Source organism: Tursiops truncatus, chromosome 9 (genome assembly GCF_011762595.2).
Source record: "Tursiops truncatus isolate mTurTru1 chromosome 9, mTurTru1.mat.Y, whole genome shotgun sequence".
Classification (NCBI taxonomy): domain Eukaryota; kingdom Metazoa; phylum Chordata; class Mammalia; order Artiodactyla; family Delphinidae; genus Tursiops; species Tursiops truncatus.
In genome coordinates, this window is record NC_047042.1 from 99,693,519 (window position 1) to 99,708,096 (window position 14,578).

At 49.4% G+C, this 14,578-nt stretch overlaps 1 protein-coding gene across 5 annotated transcripts in view; it reads right to left on the bottom strand.

Annotated features, from left to right (window-relative positions):
• The window catches only part of PRKAG2 (protein kinase AMP-activated non-catalytic subunit gamma 2), a 277,712-nt gene that overhangs the window by 21,362 nt on the left and 241,772 nt on the right, over nt 1-14,578 (bottom strand). For all 5 annotated transcript variants that reach the window (XM_033863525.2, XM_033863524.2, XM_019930318.2 and 2 more), the window contains 2 exons: nt 1,814-1,895; nt 722-780 (listed from right to left, as the gene is read on the bottom strand). In XM_033863525.2, coding sequence (XP_033719416.1) covers nt 722-780; nt 1,814-1,895 — 141 coding nt within the window. The remainder of the gene's footprint in view (nt 1-721; nt 781-1,813; nt 1,896-14,578) is intronic.

Genomic DNA, 14,578 nt, shown 5'->3' on the forward strand with positions numbered 1-14,578 from the left:
CACAAAAATCACAGTGTTAGATAAAGGCCATGTGTAGTTTTCAAACTATGCTCTTGTAAAACAGTTGGACCAGGAACCAGGGATCTGCCACTAAAATTAGCCAGTAGCAGTCTTTTCTTAAGTGGCAGAAAAATGTCAAAACTGAACTTCTCCAATTTTAATTTTTACTTCTTTAGAAGCACAGAGTCCGTGTATTTCTTTTATAAAATTTCAGGGGTAACTGCATAAGGCCCGGGAGTCAGGCCTGTGTTGTTCTCATCTCCACTGTGGGCTTCACCGGGCACAGCCACCCCTGGTCTGGAAGGGTGCGAGGGGCCTCCTTCATTCACGGGTCCAGGCAGATCTCAACACTACGGCATGCCCATAATGCCGTTAAAGAGCAGAAATATAATGGAACGTATAGACTATCCAGGCAATAAATAAGCACACAGAATCCCACTAACCTGAGGACTCCTGAAAGCTGAAGAAAGAGGCTATTGCCTTTCATACTTCCTGAGACTACCTCCTTAAGCTTCAAATATCAGACTGATTTACACTGAGGTTTCCTGCACATTATATATATTTGGAAAAATCAACCACCAGCACCACCAAGCCGGTACCAAAAAAGAAAAACACAAAATCTTAAAAACACACACACACACACACACACACACAGAGCTCTAAACACGTACAGAGAAATATATAGCTCCACTTACTCGACATAAGGATTTCTGGCACTTACCATGGGTGACTTATAGTATCTATGAAGTATATTAATGAAATCTGTAATTGTTAGCATTCCTGGAAGAAAGAATTACATATTAAATGTAAAACTATGAAAACATTAAAGAAAAATTTCAGATGATAAGCAAACCTGGAGTATTTATTTACTAGACAGCCTTAAAGACTACCAGCACAGCTTAATCTATTATTTAAAACTGTTAATCTGTTAATTATCTACACCACGCTAAGATATACAAATTTAGCTGAAATTAAACCTGATAGTAATTAATGGAATTAATCACAGTAGTTGGCAATTCACCAAGAGAAAACTTTCTGAATGTTATTAAACATCACAAAAGACTTGTGGCTACATGTAAATAATTTAGGATACTTTAAAATAAGATAAAGTATCCCATAAGCTCTAGAAACATGACACTTTTGGTAGCACTTGGATTGTTTTCTGAGAATCCTCCTAAAAACAGTGCCTTTCACAGGCACAATTTACGAAGGGCCCACTGTGTGCCGGACACCAGGACTACAGAGATGAAGGCGTGAACTTCTCCCCTGAGGCAGCTGCAGCCCGAGGGGCGGCGGACACCGAGTGCCATTTCCGAATGATGCGATGCCTCCTAAGAGGGACGACACCCATTGTCCACTGTGATTCATAAGATGAGAAAATTATGGAGCTTAAATACTGTGAGTTACGTGGTATTTTTAATAGCGTAACAACGCTTTAATAGCGTAACAACGCTTTTTACCAATCACGTTTCCATCGTTTCATCTGCTGTGTCAGAAAAGTGCTCACCGGGGAGGGAGCGGGGATGGCCCGCGGCAGGACCGCAAGCGGAGGGACTGATAGGGAGGGGTCGGGCCTCAGCCTGGGACCAGGGGACCGGCAAGGGCACCGAGGAGGCTTCAGAGCCAAAACGGCGCTGAATCCAAAGAAACTCCACACAGGTGCATAAATGTTTTGAATTCACTCGCAGTCCCACCGCACAGGATGTAAAAGCAAGGCTGTCCTTCGATTGGTAACATGTCTACTAGGCTGCACTCCAAACCAGCACTTCTTGAGCTAATTCAGGCTTTCAGATCCCCAGCCCCTGCCGCTTACCTACAAAACTTTGTCTTTTACTCTCCCACAGAGGCGCTGCTCGGACACCGTTGGCTACTAGGGCAAAGAAGGCCTTTTTAACCTAAGACCAATGAGAGAGACAACACGCATTTTTAGTCTATATATATGCAGGGAGAAAAATACCTTCCACTGAAACACTCAACCAAATCTTACCAGTTAAAAATAACTGAATTTATTAACATTAGCAATATGCTTTTGTATTATATTGAAAGGTATATAGAGATTATTTTTTCAAACTGAAACAATGCAATCAGAGAGACTTTATGTAATTAAAACCACACAGAAGAATTAAACTTCAAAGGTTTGTTTTTTTCGGGCCACGCCACACAGCTTGCGGGCTCTTACTTCCCCAACCGGGGACTGAACCCGGGCCCTCGGCAGTGAAAGCGCCGACTCCTAACCACTGGACCTCCAGGGAATTCCCCAAACTTCCGAGTTTGCTCTTTCCTATATGTGGTTATTAGTTCATTCAGAAATACTGAAGTTCTATCAAAGTACTTGAAATGAAAATTTGTTTTTCATATGTTCAATAACAAAACAACAAGCATTCCCCCTTCATTTCCCTGAGGTTGAGAAAGAGAAGGAATGAAAGATGTAATATATTCCTACTTTTGTATCTTCTTGAGACAGACATTCACTGTGTGCCTATTATGGGCTGGGCCCTGTTCAGAGTAGTTCACATACGGTGTCTCCCGGAGCCCTCGGGACAAACACCCTCCGGGACACCGTGACAGGCAGCAGGGGTGATGATTTATTAAAAGCCAAAAGCTCAATGCTGAAAATGACCTCTAAATACAGACAGCAAATAACATATGGAAAATGGTTCAATTTTACTGATAATCAAAGAAATGAAAATTAAAGCAAATTTAAAGTACCATTTATGGCTGCTGAATAAGCCAGTATGTTTCTGTTATAGCGCCCGACACAAGTGCAGTTGTAAAACCACTGGTGGCTCCATGAATTGTTAGAATAGTTTTTGAGCCACAGCTCGTATCAAGAATCACAAGAATATTCATACTGTTTGTGTACTAGCTTTTCCTCTGTTGAATTACTTACTCATACAGAAATTTTAGGAGTGGGATTCCTGAATCAGAGATGTTCAATTATGTGGCATTATTTCTAACACTGAAAACTGGAGAAAGATCTGCCTCCAACAAAACTTGCTAAATGTTGGTATACCAGTGAGAAAAAAGCATCAAATAGTATAACTGTGAAGATTACGTTGAAGTAAAAAAAAAAAAAGGTTTACGGCAGTGAAAATGCAGACTATAAAATTATGCATTATAATTATATAAAACCTGTATTTACACAGAAAAGATCAAAGAGAAACAAGCAAAAAAATTAAACTTCTATATTATGGAGCTGAGGCAGTGGAAGTGTATCTCTTAAAAATTTTTTTTATTCTGGGGTACAGTTTATCTTTTTTACTAAGAAAGAAAAAGGTTATTTTCTCACCCACTATACTCCGAAACCCCTTGTTAACTTAATAGTGAAAAGAGAGGATTTTAGGAAACTAGAGCTTCGAGTCAGAGTAGAAGTAATAACTCGGCACCTGTTTCTGCCTTTACTGTGACTCATTTTGCCTCTATCTAGAATGACTTATGCAGGTGCCTGGTTCACCTGCACAAGGGCAGAAGGACGGCTGCTGGGTGAGGGGGATTCTCATTAGTCATTTTCCACACTTGTCTTAGCCGAGTCCAGCACTGTCCTGAGTATGGCAGGGACTCCATCAATCTGTTGAACAAACTGGCAGGAAACTAGGAAGAGGAGGTGAGCAGAGCCAACCCAAGGGCACGAGAGCCAGACAGTAACTAAATGGCATCCACAAACGGGTAAAATGGTTTCTGAACCACAGCTTGTATCAAGAATCACAAAAATATTCACACTGTTTGTGTAACTAAATGGCATTCAGGGACGGTGTGCCGGTGTGAATGGTCTATTTCTACCTTGACGATGCTCTGGGAATCCTTGACTGTGGGCCTAGAAAATATTATAAAAGAATATGGGGGAAAGTCATGGATGAACGGATTCTGAAACACATTAAATATCTGCTTAGCTTGTTTTTCTAACTGGCTGGAGTAGGCAGGGAGTGGGGGCACTTTTAAAACCACAAACTGCTTACTGTTTCCTCCAAAATAACAGATTTAGCAGAGAAAACCAGTATTAAAATCATTCATCAGGATCATTCACGTAACCCTAAGTGACCACAGCTGTTGAAAAGCCACTCCGGAAAGTTCTGGTTTGGCCATGATGAAGTAGCTGAAAACAACCGCACGAGTTGGACAAAACATACAAATCCCCGTTAGAAAGCACTGGCGGGCAGCACGCAGGCAGGATTCAGGGAACTACAATTCTTGAGAGAAAAGAAAGATATGAACTGAGCTACAAAATTCTGGAATTTTTCCAAAGGCATTTTCCAAATCATGTTCAAATAGGCGACTTTCAATAGAAAATCTGAATCTATCAAAAGCATCAGATAGAACCCAGGCAGGAAAAATACAAAGAAAACCACACCCAGCACATCATAGGTAAGAGGCTAAAAATCAAAAGCAAAGAGAAAACCAGCCAGAGGGAAGAGAGACATTAACTTCCAAAGGAGCAGCAATCAGACTGATGGCAACACAACAGAAGCAGGGCCTAACTTTAACACTCAATGTAATGACTGTTCTTTCAGGAACAGAGAAAATCCTGCTTCCCCACAATAACTTCTCTTACCTGCTACCTACAAGCTCTTAAACAGCCCCTAAATGCTCCAAGTTAGTTACTAAAGGGGCTTCAAGGCCTCTGCACACAAAAACACAAGGAAATGCCCGCACAGCACTGACTCTCTCAGGTACAGAAGACGGACAGGCCAGGGACGCAGAGGGTGGGGTGGTGATGTGTGCCGACCTCAGGTCATCCTGAGGATACACTGCTGATGTCACGTGAGGGAAAAACCCAGGGAAGCAGCCGTCCAGCGGCAAAGGGGACATGAAGAGTTCAAGGTGAAAAGTGCTTTCACTTCTGCACAAGAAGGTATTAATAAAACAACCAGATGCTAAGGAAAGTACTTGGAGTGAAGCAAAAAAGCCTCCTAGTGGCTTCAGTGGGCGAAGCTGCAGGACCAACCGGACAGACTGACTTTTCGTCAGCTCAGGTCCTTAACCCTCTCTGAGCCTCAACATTCTTAGCTACAAGATGGGGCTAACAGATAGCGCTTTCCTCACAAGGGCATGTTTTTTTTGTTTTTGTTCTTTTCATTTTTTGGCCACGCCGCACGGCTCGCAGGATCTCAGTTCCCTGACCAGGGGCTGAACCCGGGCGCTCGGCAGTGGAAGTGCTGAATCCTAACCACTAGGCCACCAAGGAACTCCCGCAAGTGCGTGGACTAACCAGACTTGCTATGAAGAGCTGAAAAGAATAAGAGCTTTAATTTTCCACTCTCTACTGGCAGACCAGAAGCAGAGAATGAGTTAGTTTTAATTTCAGCCACACAAACTGTTGACAGGTCCACACGTCATGGAGGGAGTCACAATTCCACCCTCCAGAGACCCGACAGAACTCCCTAAAGTGGACAAGACGTGCTCACAGCACCTTAGCGGGGGACGGCTCAGCGTCCCCAGATCAGCAGCCCTGCCTGCTGCTGTGGTTTGACTGCAGCCTCTGCAGGGACGAAACCTTCTAAACTTGGCTTTCTCAGCACCACGTGCACGGAGTGTTTGAGGGGCAATTTAAAACCCCGCTCAGGAAACTCCTCGATTACAGAAGGCACAGTGTGTCACCAGCGAACCATCAACAGGCTGAAAGAGGACTGGCGCAGTCTACTTCTAAGGGAAAAACTCTAGGGGCCTTGAGTGCCTCTGAAAATTTCTTTCAACTGATAACGCAATTTGCTCAAACTGTTACCAATTAAAAATTTTATATTTTAATAGGATTTTCTTTTTTCTTTTTTATAAATTTATTTATTTACTTTTGGCTGCACTGGGTCTTTGTTGCTGAGCACGGGCTTTCTCTAGTTGCGGCGAGTGGGGGCTACTCTTCGTTGCGGTGCGTGGGCTTTTCACTGCGGTGGCCTCTCTTGTTGCGGAGCATGGGCTCTAGGTGCACAGGCTTCAGTAGTTGTGGCTCATGGGCTCTAGAGAGCAGGCTCAGTAGTTGTGGCGCACGGGCTTAGTTGCTCCACAGCATGTGGGACCTTCCCAGACCAGGGCTCGAACCCATGTCCCCTGCATTGGCAGGCAGATTCCTAACCACTGCACCACCAGGGAAGCCCTTAATAGGATTTTCAAACAACCAAATGTGATAATCAGCTAAGTAAAGAGGAAAATAAAAGTCTAATATAAAAATTTTTTTTTTTTTTTTTTGCGGTACGCGGGCCTCTCACTGCTGTGGCCTCTCCCGCTGCGGAGCACAGGCTCCGGACGCACAGGCTCAGGGGCCACGGCTCACGGGCCCAGCCGCTCCGCGGCATGTGGGATCTTCCCGGACCGGGGCACAAACCCGTGTCCCCTGCATCGGCAGGCGGACTCCCAACCACTGCGCCACCAGGGAAGCCCTATCAAAATGATTTTTACAAAGGGTAAGCCGGCCCTAGTCGCGCTAAGAGATTCTGGCAATCTAAATGCCAAGTAGCACATCTGTGTTCCCCAAAAATGGGAATCTGATTCCTCTAATGCTTCCCTGCTTTCCATACACAGTTTCACCCTGATTCTCAATAATTAAATTAATTGTGGGGCTTTTAAAATTAATGCTGATGCATAGCTAAAGCTCTTTAAAACTGTTCACTGCAGTTTACTAAGTTTTTACATCAGAGCTCGTCAAATGGATTTCACAACACCTGACGGCGTCTCCCCTGAGCAAGGATGGGCCCAGCTTCTCAGGTTTGGTCTCCAAGACCCTCTGCGATGCAGCCCCAGCCTGACCCCTACGGTCCAGCAGACTCCTCAGTCCGTGAACTTATCTTCCGTTGTTTTGGCTGTGTCACAATGTTCCTTCTACTTCAAATGGACTTACCTTCTGCTCCACCTGTTAAAGCCCAGCTTGCCTGTAACTTCTAAGTCCTCAACACAACCTACCCACGTCACGCGCGGCCGAGTCGGATCCCTCCTCTACTCCCGCAGGACCTCATGTATCTCCTTCCTGGAGTTTCCCTCGTGGCTCCCTAGGTTTAAACGTGGCAGAGAAACATCTCTGGCATCTCTTCCTCTTGAAAAGTTATTCTCAAACTACAGGGAGTATAAACTAGAAGGAGAATGAGCGAGGAGATGCCAGGACGAGAAGCGGGTGGAGCACGGTTCACGCTGACCAAGAGGAGGAACCTCGTGGGGAGGGGCGGGGAGAGGAGCCCACTGATCCCCCCGACCTGGAAGACCCACGACTGGAGGCTCCGATGCTTGGGCGGGGGCAGGGCTGAAAACAAACAGGAAGATTGTTTCAAATCAGGTCATGACCAAAGCCACCCGCCATCACCATCAAAGGATTATTTTCCTGGAGAAACTGCTTCAGAAATGAACTACACAGAGATGAACATTTGGGGGCTTCCAATGAAAAAGACGGTGGCCCAACACTCTTCAGTGAGACCCCCCCAGGCAGAAGCTCCCCTGTGATCACCCCCCAGCTGTCGGTGCTCACTCTTAATTACGAGCCACTCGACACAACCTTGAACGTTGCAGCTGCACAACTTCTAGTTTTGAATACGTCTCACTGGATGGGTTAAGAACAAAGAAGCTTCTAAGAAGTAGAACAGAAAAGTAATGAGAGAAGGAGACAGGATAAGAATATTAAAGGATCAATTCAGGGGGCCCAAGATCTCCCGACTGAAGTTCCAGAAGAAAGGAAACAGCAGGAAGAGAATCTCGGAACGAACAGCACAGTGAACACGGACCGAGTGACACGTGTGTCAGGTCCAAAGGCCCATCGGGTGCCTGGCTCACAGTGGAAAAGACCACAACCAGGCGCCCGGCGTGGAAGCACCAGAGATAGAGAGAAAACCCCAAAAGCTTCCGAGGGGGAAAACCGCACATAAAAAGATGGAGATTAAAGAAGAGAAAAACCACGACAGCTGTCTCTTCAGCGACACTGGCAGCTAAAAGCAATGGGACGCCTTCGAAATTCTCAACCGACCTCAGTAGCTAACTCTCATGCATCTTTTCCTGGGACGTGTACGGACAGCGTTTGCACCCCCCGACCCCCCTGACGTTTGCACCCCCTGATGGAGCTGGAGAGCGTTCGACGAGGCCACAGGGTTGGGATTAGTGTCCGTATGAGAAAGACCAGAGCTCTCGTGCGCTCCAGGCAGCTGTCTGCAAGCCAGGAAGAGAGGCCTCGCCAGGAACTGACGCCACCGGCACTTGGTCTTGGACTCTCAGCCTCCAGGGCTGGGGGAGAAATTCCTGTGAAGCCTGCCAGCCTGCAGGGTTTTGTTATGCAGCCCGAGTGCACTAGGGCCGGAAGCTCCTGGAGAAAGTGCTCCGCCAAAACAGAGAGAATAAAGCAGGAAAGCAGAAAAGCATGTGTTCAAAAATCAGGAGAGGGTGGAGGCAATTCCCACCATGAACCCGTGAAAGTCTCAGGTGACGGTGACGGGCAAGAAGACGCAGAGCCGCAGGCGTGGCTCCAAGTAGGGCTGGAAATGTGTGGGCCAAGTCCGGCTGCACAGGAAATCCTACTGAGAAGTCAGCCGGTGGGAAAAGCCTTAGGTGTTCAAAGAAAATAAAAAACGGAAGAATTCTAAGCTCCAGGAACAACACTGAACTGTACAAATAGGAAATGTAACCACGTAAACCACTGGGCCCAGTGACACAGTCAAATGAATGAAAGCACCCCGGTACTGAGATGGTGACACCGGGTGTGACGGGAGGAAGGAAGCCACACAAGGAACAAAGAACCCAGCTACCGAATTAGGGAGGAAAACGTGTCTAAAACTGATGAATCAAGGTAATGTGGCAGTGAACGCCAGATTTAACAGCTGAACTGTCGGTTCTGGGGAGTATGACGACAAGGGCGTAAGGAACAGGGACTGCTGTTTTCAGGTAAGCTCTTCTCGTACCACTTTTAAACTGCGTGACGCTTAAAACCACGGCCCGTGCTTCTGGGTTAGCAGTCTGCTGGCTGTCGGCATCAGCAGGTCCCGCCCCGCGTGAGCCTGATGGGGGCGGGGCCGCGTCAGGTCGCCCTCACGCCGCCACAGTTCTGAACCCCCAGCCTTATGCTCTTCTGCGACGCGCTCTAATTCCCACTGCTCTGGGTGGCAGGTACTTTCATTAGGCCTAGGAATAATTCAGCTTACGGAGGACTCTTTCCGGATATGGGTTATTATTCGCTCTCTCTCCTGGTTTCAAGTCATCTGTCGATCAGAGGATGCAGTCAACAAAGTCGGTATTCAAGTCATTGTTCCAGAGGCTGCCGAGCTTAGAGTGAAAGAATCTCAAGGCGCCCCAGCAGTGTCTCACCCAGAAAGCAGAGCCTGGCTCGCACGTGGTTTATTTGAGAACGTGGTCCCGGGGGCAGGAGTGACACAGGCTAGCAGGGGAGCCAGTGTCAGTGTGTGAAGGGTGGTGGAGCTGGCCGCAGGACAGGGGCCTGGCAGGGGCTCCACGGCACTGGGATCGTCCTCCCCGAGCGAGCGTGCGAGGCAGGGGCGTTTCCCCACCTGCTCATCCCCGCTGGTTACGGAAGCGGGGGTGCCGCCCACCACGCCTGCAGGGCTGGCTGCAGTAGCAGGTGGCCCGGCCCGCGAGAGGCATCCAGTACAGCTAGAGACCTCGCTCCAGGCAGACTGCGATTTCACTGACGTTCCCCTAAGGTCCGTAAGCCAGCAGTTCACTGAGCTGCCAAGATACACTTCTGCATCTTCTCCATCAGGACAGGGCACGAGGCTCTGTCAACCGTCAAGATGAAACCCAGATTCGCCTTTCACGGTATTACCACATCTACGAACAGTCCCAAAAGGAAATCGGGTTCATCTCCCCGACTTTCTGGGGTCGGTTCGTGATAGGTTTCCAGAAATTACTACTTTTATTACTTTATGAATAATTCATTCAAACCCCTTACCTGGGAATGACACCACATTTCCCACCGTTTTCTGAGGACTCTTTTTCCTCTCACCTGGAACCTCAGGCGTCAGGCCTCAGACCTGTTCTCCACCATTCTTCCACTCCCACTGAGAGCCTGCATCCTGGCAGTCTGCATCCTGACTAAACTAGGGATCAGAAAGCAAACAGGCACCTCCTACCGTCCACACCTATCCTGGGCTGTAAGATCTTCTAATCACCATTCACTGTACTTTTTCCGTTTTGAAGATCATTTTCCTTGATAATGAAAAAGCACAAAACGGGCTGAAGAGTTTCCCTTCCTCTTTATCAGCACCTGCAGCATGAATCTTGAGCAACAGAGCGAACCCTTATCTTTCTTGCTTCTAAAGCAGGTGAGCACCTGCTTCCCGCTTGTGGATCTCGAGTCTAACCCCAATTAAGAGGACCCTGGGCAGCCCCCTCCTAGTCATGCCCTTCTTCAACTTACTTACATGCTCGTCTTTCTATATTTTCTACATGTTCTTCTAAACACCCGTGTTTGGCAAACAGCCACTTATTTGGACACTTGCCTGTATTCTCTTTCATTGGCACTATTAAAATCGTATCAATTGGAATGATTTGAACAATAAAACAAAGTAATAGTGGATTATAACCCAATGGAATATATATATATATATATATATATATGTATATCTCCATAAACGTATGCCGACACAAATGACTGAATAAATAAGTTAAAGGAAGGAACACATGTCCTTTGCAGAAGAATTCCAACTATCTTGCGTAGCCCTCAACTCCCCACTCCTTACGTGTGGGCGGTGCAGAGTGACCTTCTCCTAAAGAGGACAGTATGGAAAAGAGAAACTTTACAGTAAAGAAGCCTGATAGACATACCGCAGCCAGGTGACTGCGGTTAAGATCGACAGCGGTAAGCAGTAAGCAGGTCTGATATGACGTGAGGAGCACTTTACCTCTGTGGTCTTCCTTCCAAAGCCCATAATCCAAGTCTGGTCATGAGGAAAAAACAGCCAACAAATTCCATTTGGGGGCAGCCTACAGCACACCTGGCCAGCTCCTCAAAACTGTCAAGGTTCCCAAAAGCCAGGAAGTCTGAGAAACTGTCACAGCAAAGGGGAGCCTAAGGGGACGTGACGACTAAATGTTAACAGTAACCTGGATGGGATCCTCGAGCAGAAAAATGACATCAGGAAAGACACAGGGAAATCTAAACAAACTATGAACTTCAGGCAATAACTACGTATCAATACTGGTTCGTTAACTGTGACAAATGTGACCATACTAACGTAAGATGGCAAGAATGGAGCGAACTGGGTGTGGGGTATATGGGAACGACCTGTACTATCTTCACAACTCTTCTATCAATCTAAAAAAGTTTATTAAAAACGTTGTTAGTAGAATGTTGCTAGAAACGCACATTCCCTCACACTGCCATCGTGAGGGAAGACCCATGATTCCCAGTGCTCCCGTCGCTGCCCAGTCCTGGAAGTGATGATTCCACTGTGCAATTCTATTTACTCTGGAGCCTTCCATACCTCCTGAGAAGTTACCATTTAGAACCTGAAGGCACTAAACCATACCTATCAGTACTATCTGCGCTGCCAGACTTCTTCGGAAGGGATGGTATGTGTTCTCTACTCCGCCATTTACTAAATTACTGTCTCTCAGCCCCAAACCCTCCCTTCTGACTCTGCTTCGTGACACTGGGGCCCTGTGGACCACATCTCAAGTCTGCCATGGGCTCTACTGCAGCCTGACAGGAGGGAGGCCAGCGAGGACTGGAGGGCTGGGCTGAAGACGGGCTGCTTCACCTGACGACCACCTGTACTGGCGCGCGAGGGCGGACACAACAGAGCCCCATGAACTAGGGGCACAAACAACAGAGACTGATCGTCTCACAGTCCTGGAGGCTGGGCGTCTGAGATCAGGGTGTCAGCAGGCTTGGTTCCTTTTCTGTGCAGAAAGATCTGTTCTAGGCTTCTCACCTGGCCGCTGGCGGTGTGCGGGCACGCCCTGACACCCCTGGGCTTGCACACGCGTCACACTGATTTCTGCCTTCATTGTCACCGGTACTCTCCCCGTATGCAGGATTCTGTGTCCATATCTCCCCTTTGTATAATGACGCCAATCACGGTGGACTATGGGACCGACGCCTTCGTGACTAATTACCTCTTAGTGGCCCTACGTCCAGGTAAGGTCATGTTCCGCAGCGCCTGGAGGTTAGGACACAGGAGTGTGGGGAGAGGGCCCGGCCCGGCGCACGTCCCTACCTGGGGGCTTCCCGCCTGCCGGCCGCTCCACCTGCTTCCCTCCTGCAGCAGCAGCGGCTGAGTCCCGCCTGAGCGGCCTCCCCACGCTCTCCCCCCACCGCCTGCCGCCAAGGCACAGCCCCAGCCAGAGGCGGCCCCTCGGAAGGCGCCACAGGCTCTTCCTTACCTCCACGATGCCCCAGAGCAGCGGTTTTCGAGCCGCAGAGCGCTAGAACCAGAACTGCTGGAAGGACTCGGTAAGACACGACCACTGGGCCTCACCATGACTTTCGGTTTAGTGGGTCTGAGGTGGCCTGATGGTCTGTCTGTGTGTCCCGGAATTTCCTAGTGATGCTACAGCTGCAGGTCTGAGAACGCTGCCTCAGAGGTCAGTACTTACCCTGTCAGTGACCCAGTTGACTTACGTCCAATTACCACTGGTTTATGTTAGTTTTCTGTTCAACGGCTGCTATGGCTTCTGCGTCCTGACTGGACCCTGACTGATACAGAAGCGCACGCACCAGGCAGGGTTCTGGGGACAGAGGGTTTGGGACCGGGCGCATGTCTTTGGGCCTGAACACAGTGCTGAGCTCTGGGTCAGCGGGGACTCAGATCCCCAGCGACCCCGGGCAGGCAGCGGCATCGAGAGGGAACAAGCATCACCTGTGACCGTGGTGTCCCTGCCCAACTCTGCAGCCGCCAGAGGAGAGCAGGGGCCAGGGGCTGCTGCACTAGCTATCACTGCAGCGAAAGGAACATGGGATCTGGTGTGGGCAGAGTCCTGCCAGAGGATGGGGCTCACACACCGGGGAAAGGACAAGCTCCGACTGGGGACTCTCGGTCACCGAGAACCTGGCAGCCTCTATGGCAGCCCTAAAAAGCCCTTCTCTTGTAGCTACCAGGCTGACCTTTCCCAAATCCAACACAAAATGTAATCCTGCGGGACTCGGAGAGTCACCACCCCGAACTCAGTCTCCCTGGTCTCTGACGTGAAAGCCGGGGCACTGGTTTGGAAGGAGTGCAGGAGGAGCCCTGGAACCCAGCACAGCCACAGGGCTGGACTCGGACGAAGCAGAGATTCCTGAATGCCAGAGCGACTCCGAGCCTCCCTTGGCAGTGGAAACGGCCGGCTGCGTGGTGTCAGAATGGCCTTTCTTTGCCTGGAAGCCCAGCAGCAAGTGTTCCTGGGCAGACGCCTTGCACGGGGTCGCTCGTTCTCCATTCCCCAGACAACCACAGCTGCCTCTGCGGCCCCGAGACCTGTGACTGGGGACAGACTCCAGCCTGACCCCGAGAGGGGGCCTCACACATGGAAACAACGATAAAGCTCCGCTATTTCATATCTGCAGAAACCTGGGAAGTAAGTGTGGGAATAGCTTCTAATAATATTAGACCAAGGAGAGGGAACTGAACACTGGATATGGTAGGGTTTATTGACACAGGTGGATTTACCAGAAATGTGGATTTAACACAGTGCATGCCACTGGGAACGGCTCTGAAGCTTTCTGAGTTGACTGCCTTGAAATGCAGGGCATTGCTGAGTGCATGTTTGAGAAGGCCGAGATGCCAGAACTTCGGAGGCCTAACGAGGAAGAGTGAACCCACAGGCTCAGGGAGATTTCAGCACATGCGGCCTGCACAGCCAGCCCTCAGCTACCTTCCCCCAAAGGGCCCCGAGGTCACAGCCTCCCCAGGTTTCTGAGAAATGTCTGCGTGCGGGGACCCCTACCCCCTGAGAAGCTGCGTGCTGGCTGCGCTCTGCAGGGGGCAGCACCATGACGGCCTCACTGATGCCAGTGTGGTGGCAGGTCCTGAGGGAGCAGGGCAGGCTCGTGGCCAGGGGTGAGAATGTTCTGATTCGCAGACGGTTTGGTCGTGGCTACCCAGTTACAGCATCCCTAGAAGTGAGACAGATGCATGGTCCTCTAAAGTGTTGCCTGATCTACGTAACAAGAGAAATTCTCAGTCCAGGGGCCAAAACCCCAACCTGAGTCACCAACACGGAGTCTTGTCCTCTCACCGTTTCCAGACCTGAGCCGCTCTCAGACCCAGAGCCCCGTTCTGAGGGGCGCGGGGTCCCCCGAGGACAGTGCCCCGCCCAGGACGTGCCGTTCCTCCTGTCCCACTTCCTAGGATGACTGAGCACTGGGGAAAAGGAGACGCAGACTTTCCAGGGTGACCGGATGCTGGCTCTGAGTGGACGCTGATTCCTAGAACCCCAAATGCCACCATGGTCACTGGTCAAAGGCGGGGCTTACGGTCAGTCAGGTGACAGACGGAGTCGCAGCCAAGGTCAAGCACAAGGAGCTCACGGGGCTGCAGGCCACACCGTGGTTACCCGCTCAGTCCTGAGCATGTCATTGGGATCCCTACACTGGCTCTCGGACCCACGCGGCGAGGGATATCGTGCCGAGGAGGCCCAGGGAGGACGCCCCTGAAGCTACCAGATTGGCAAGCCAAGCACA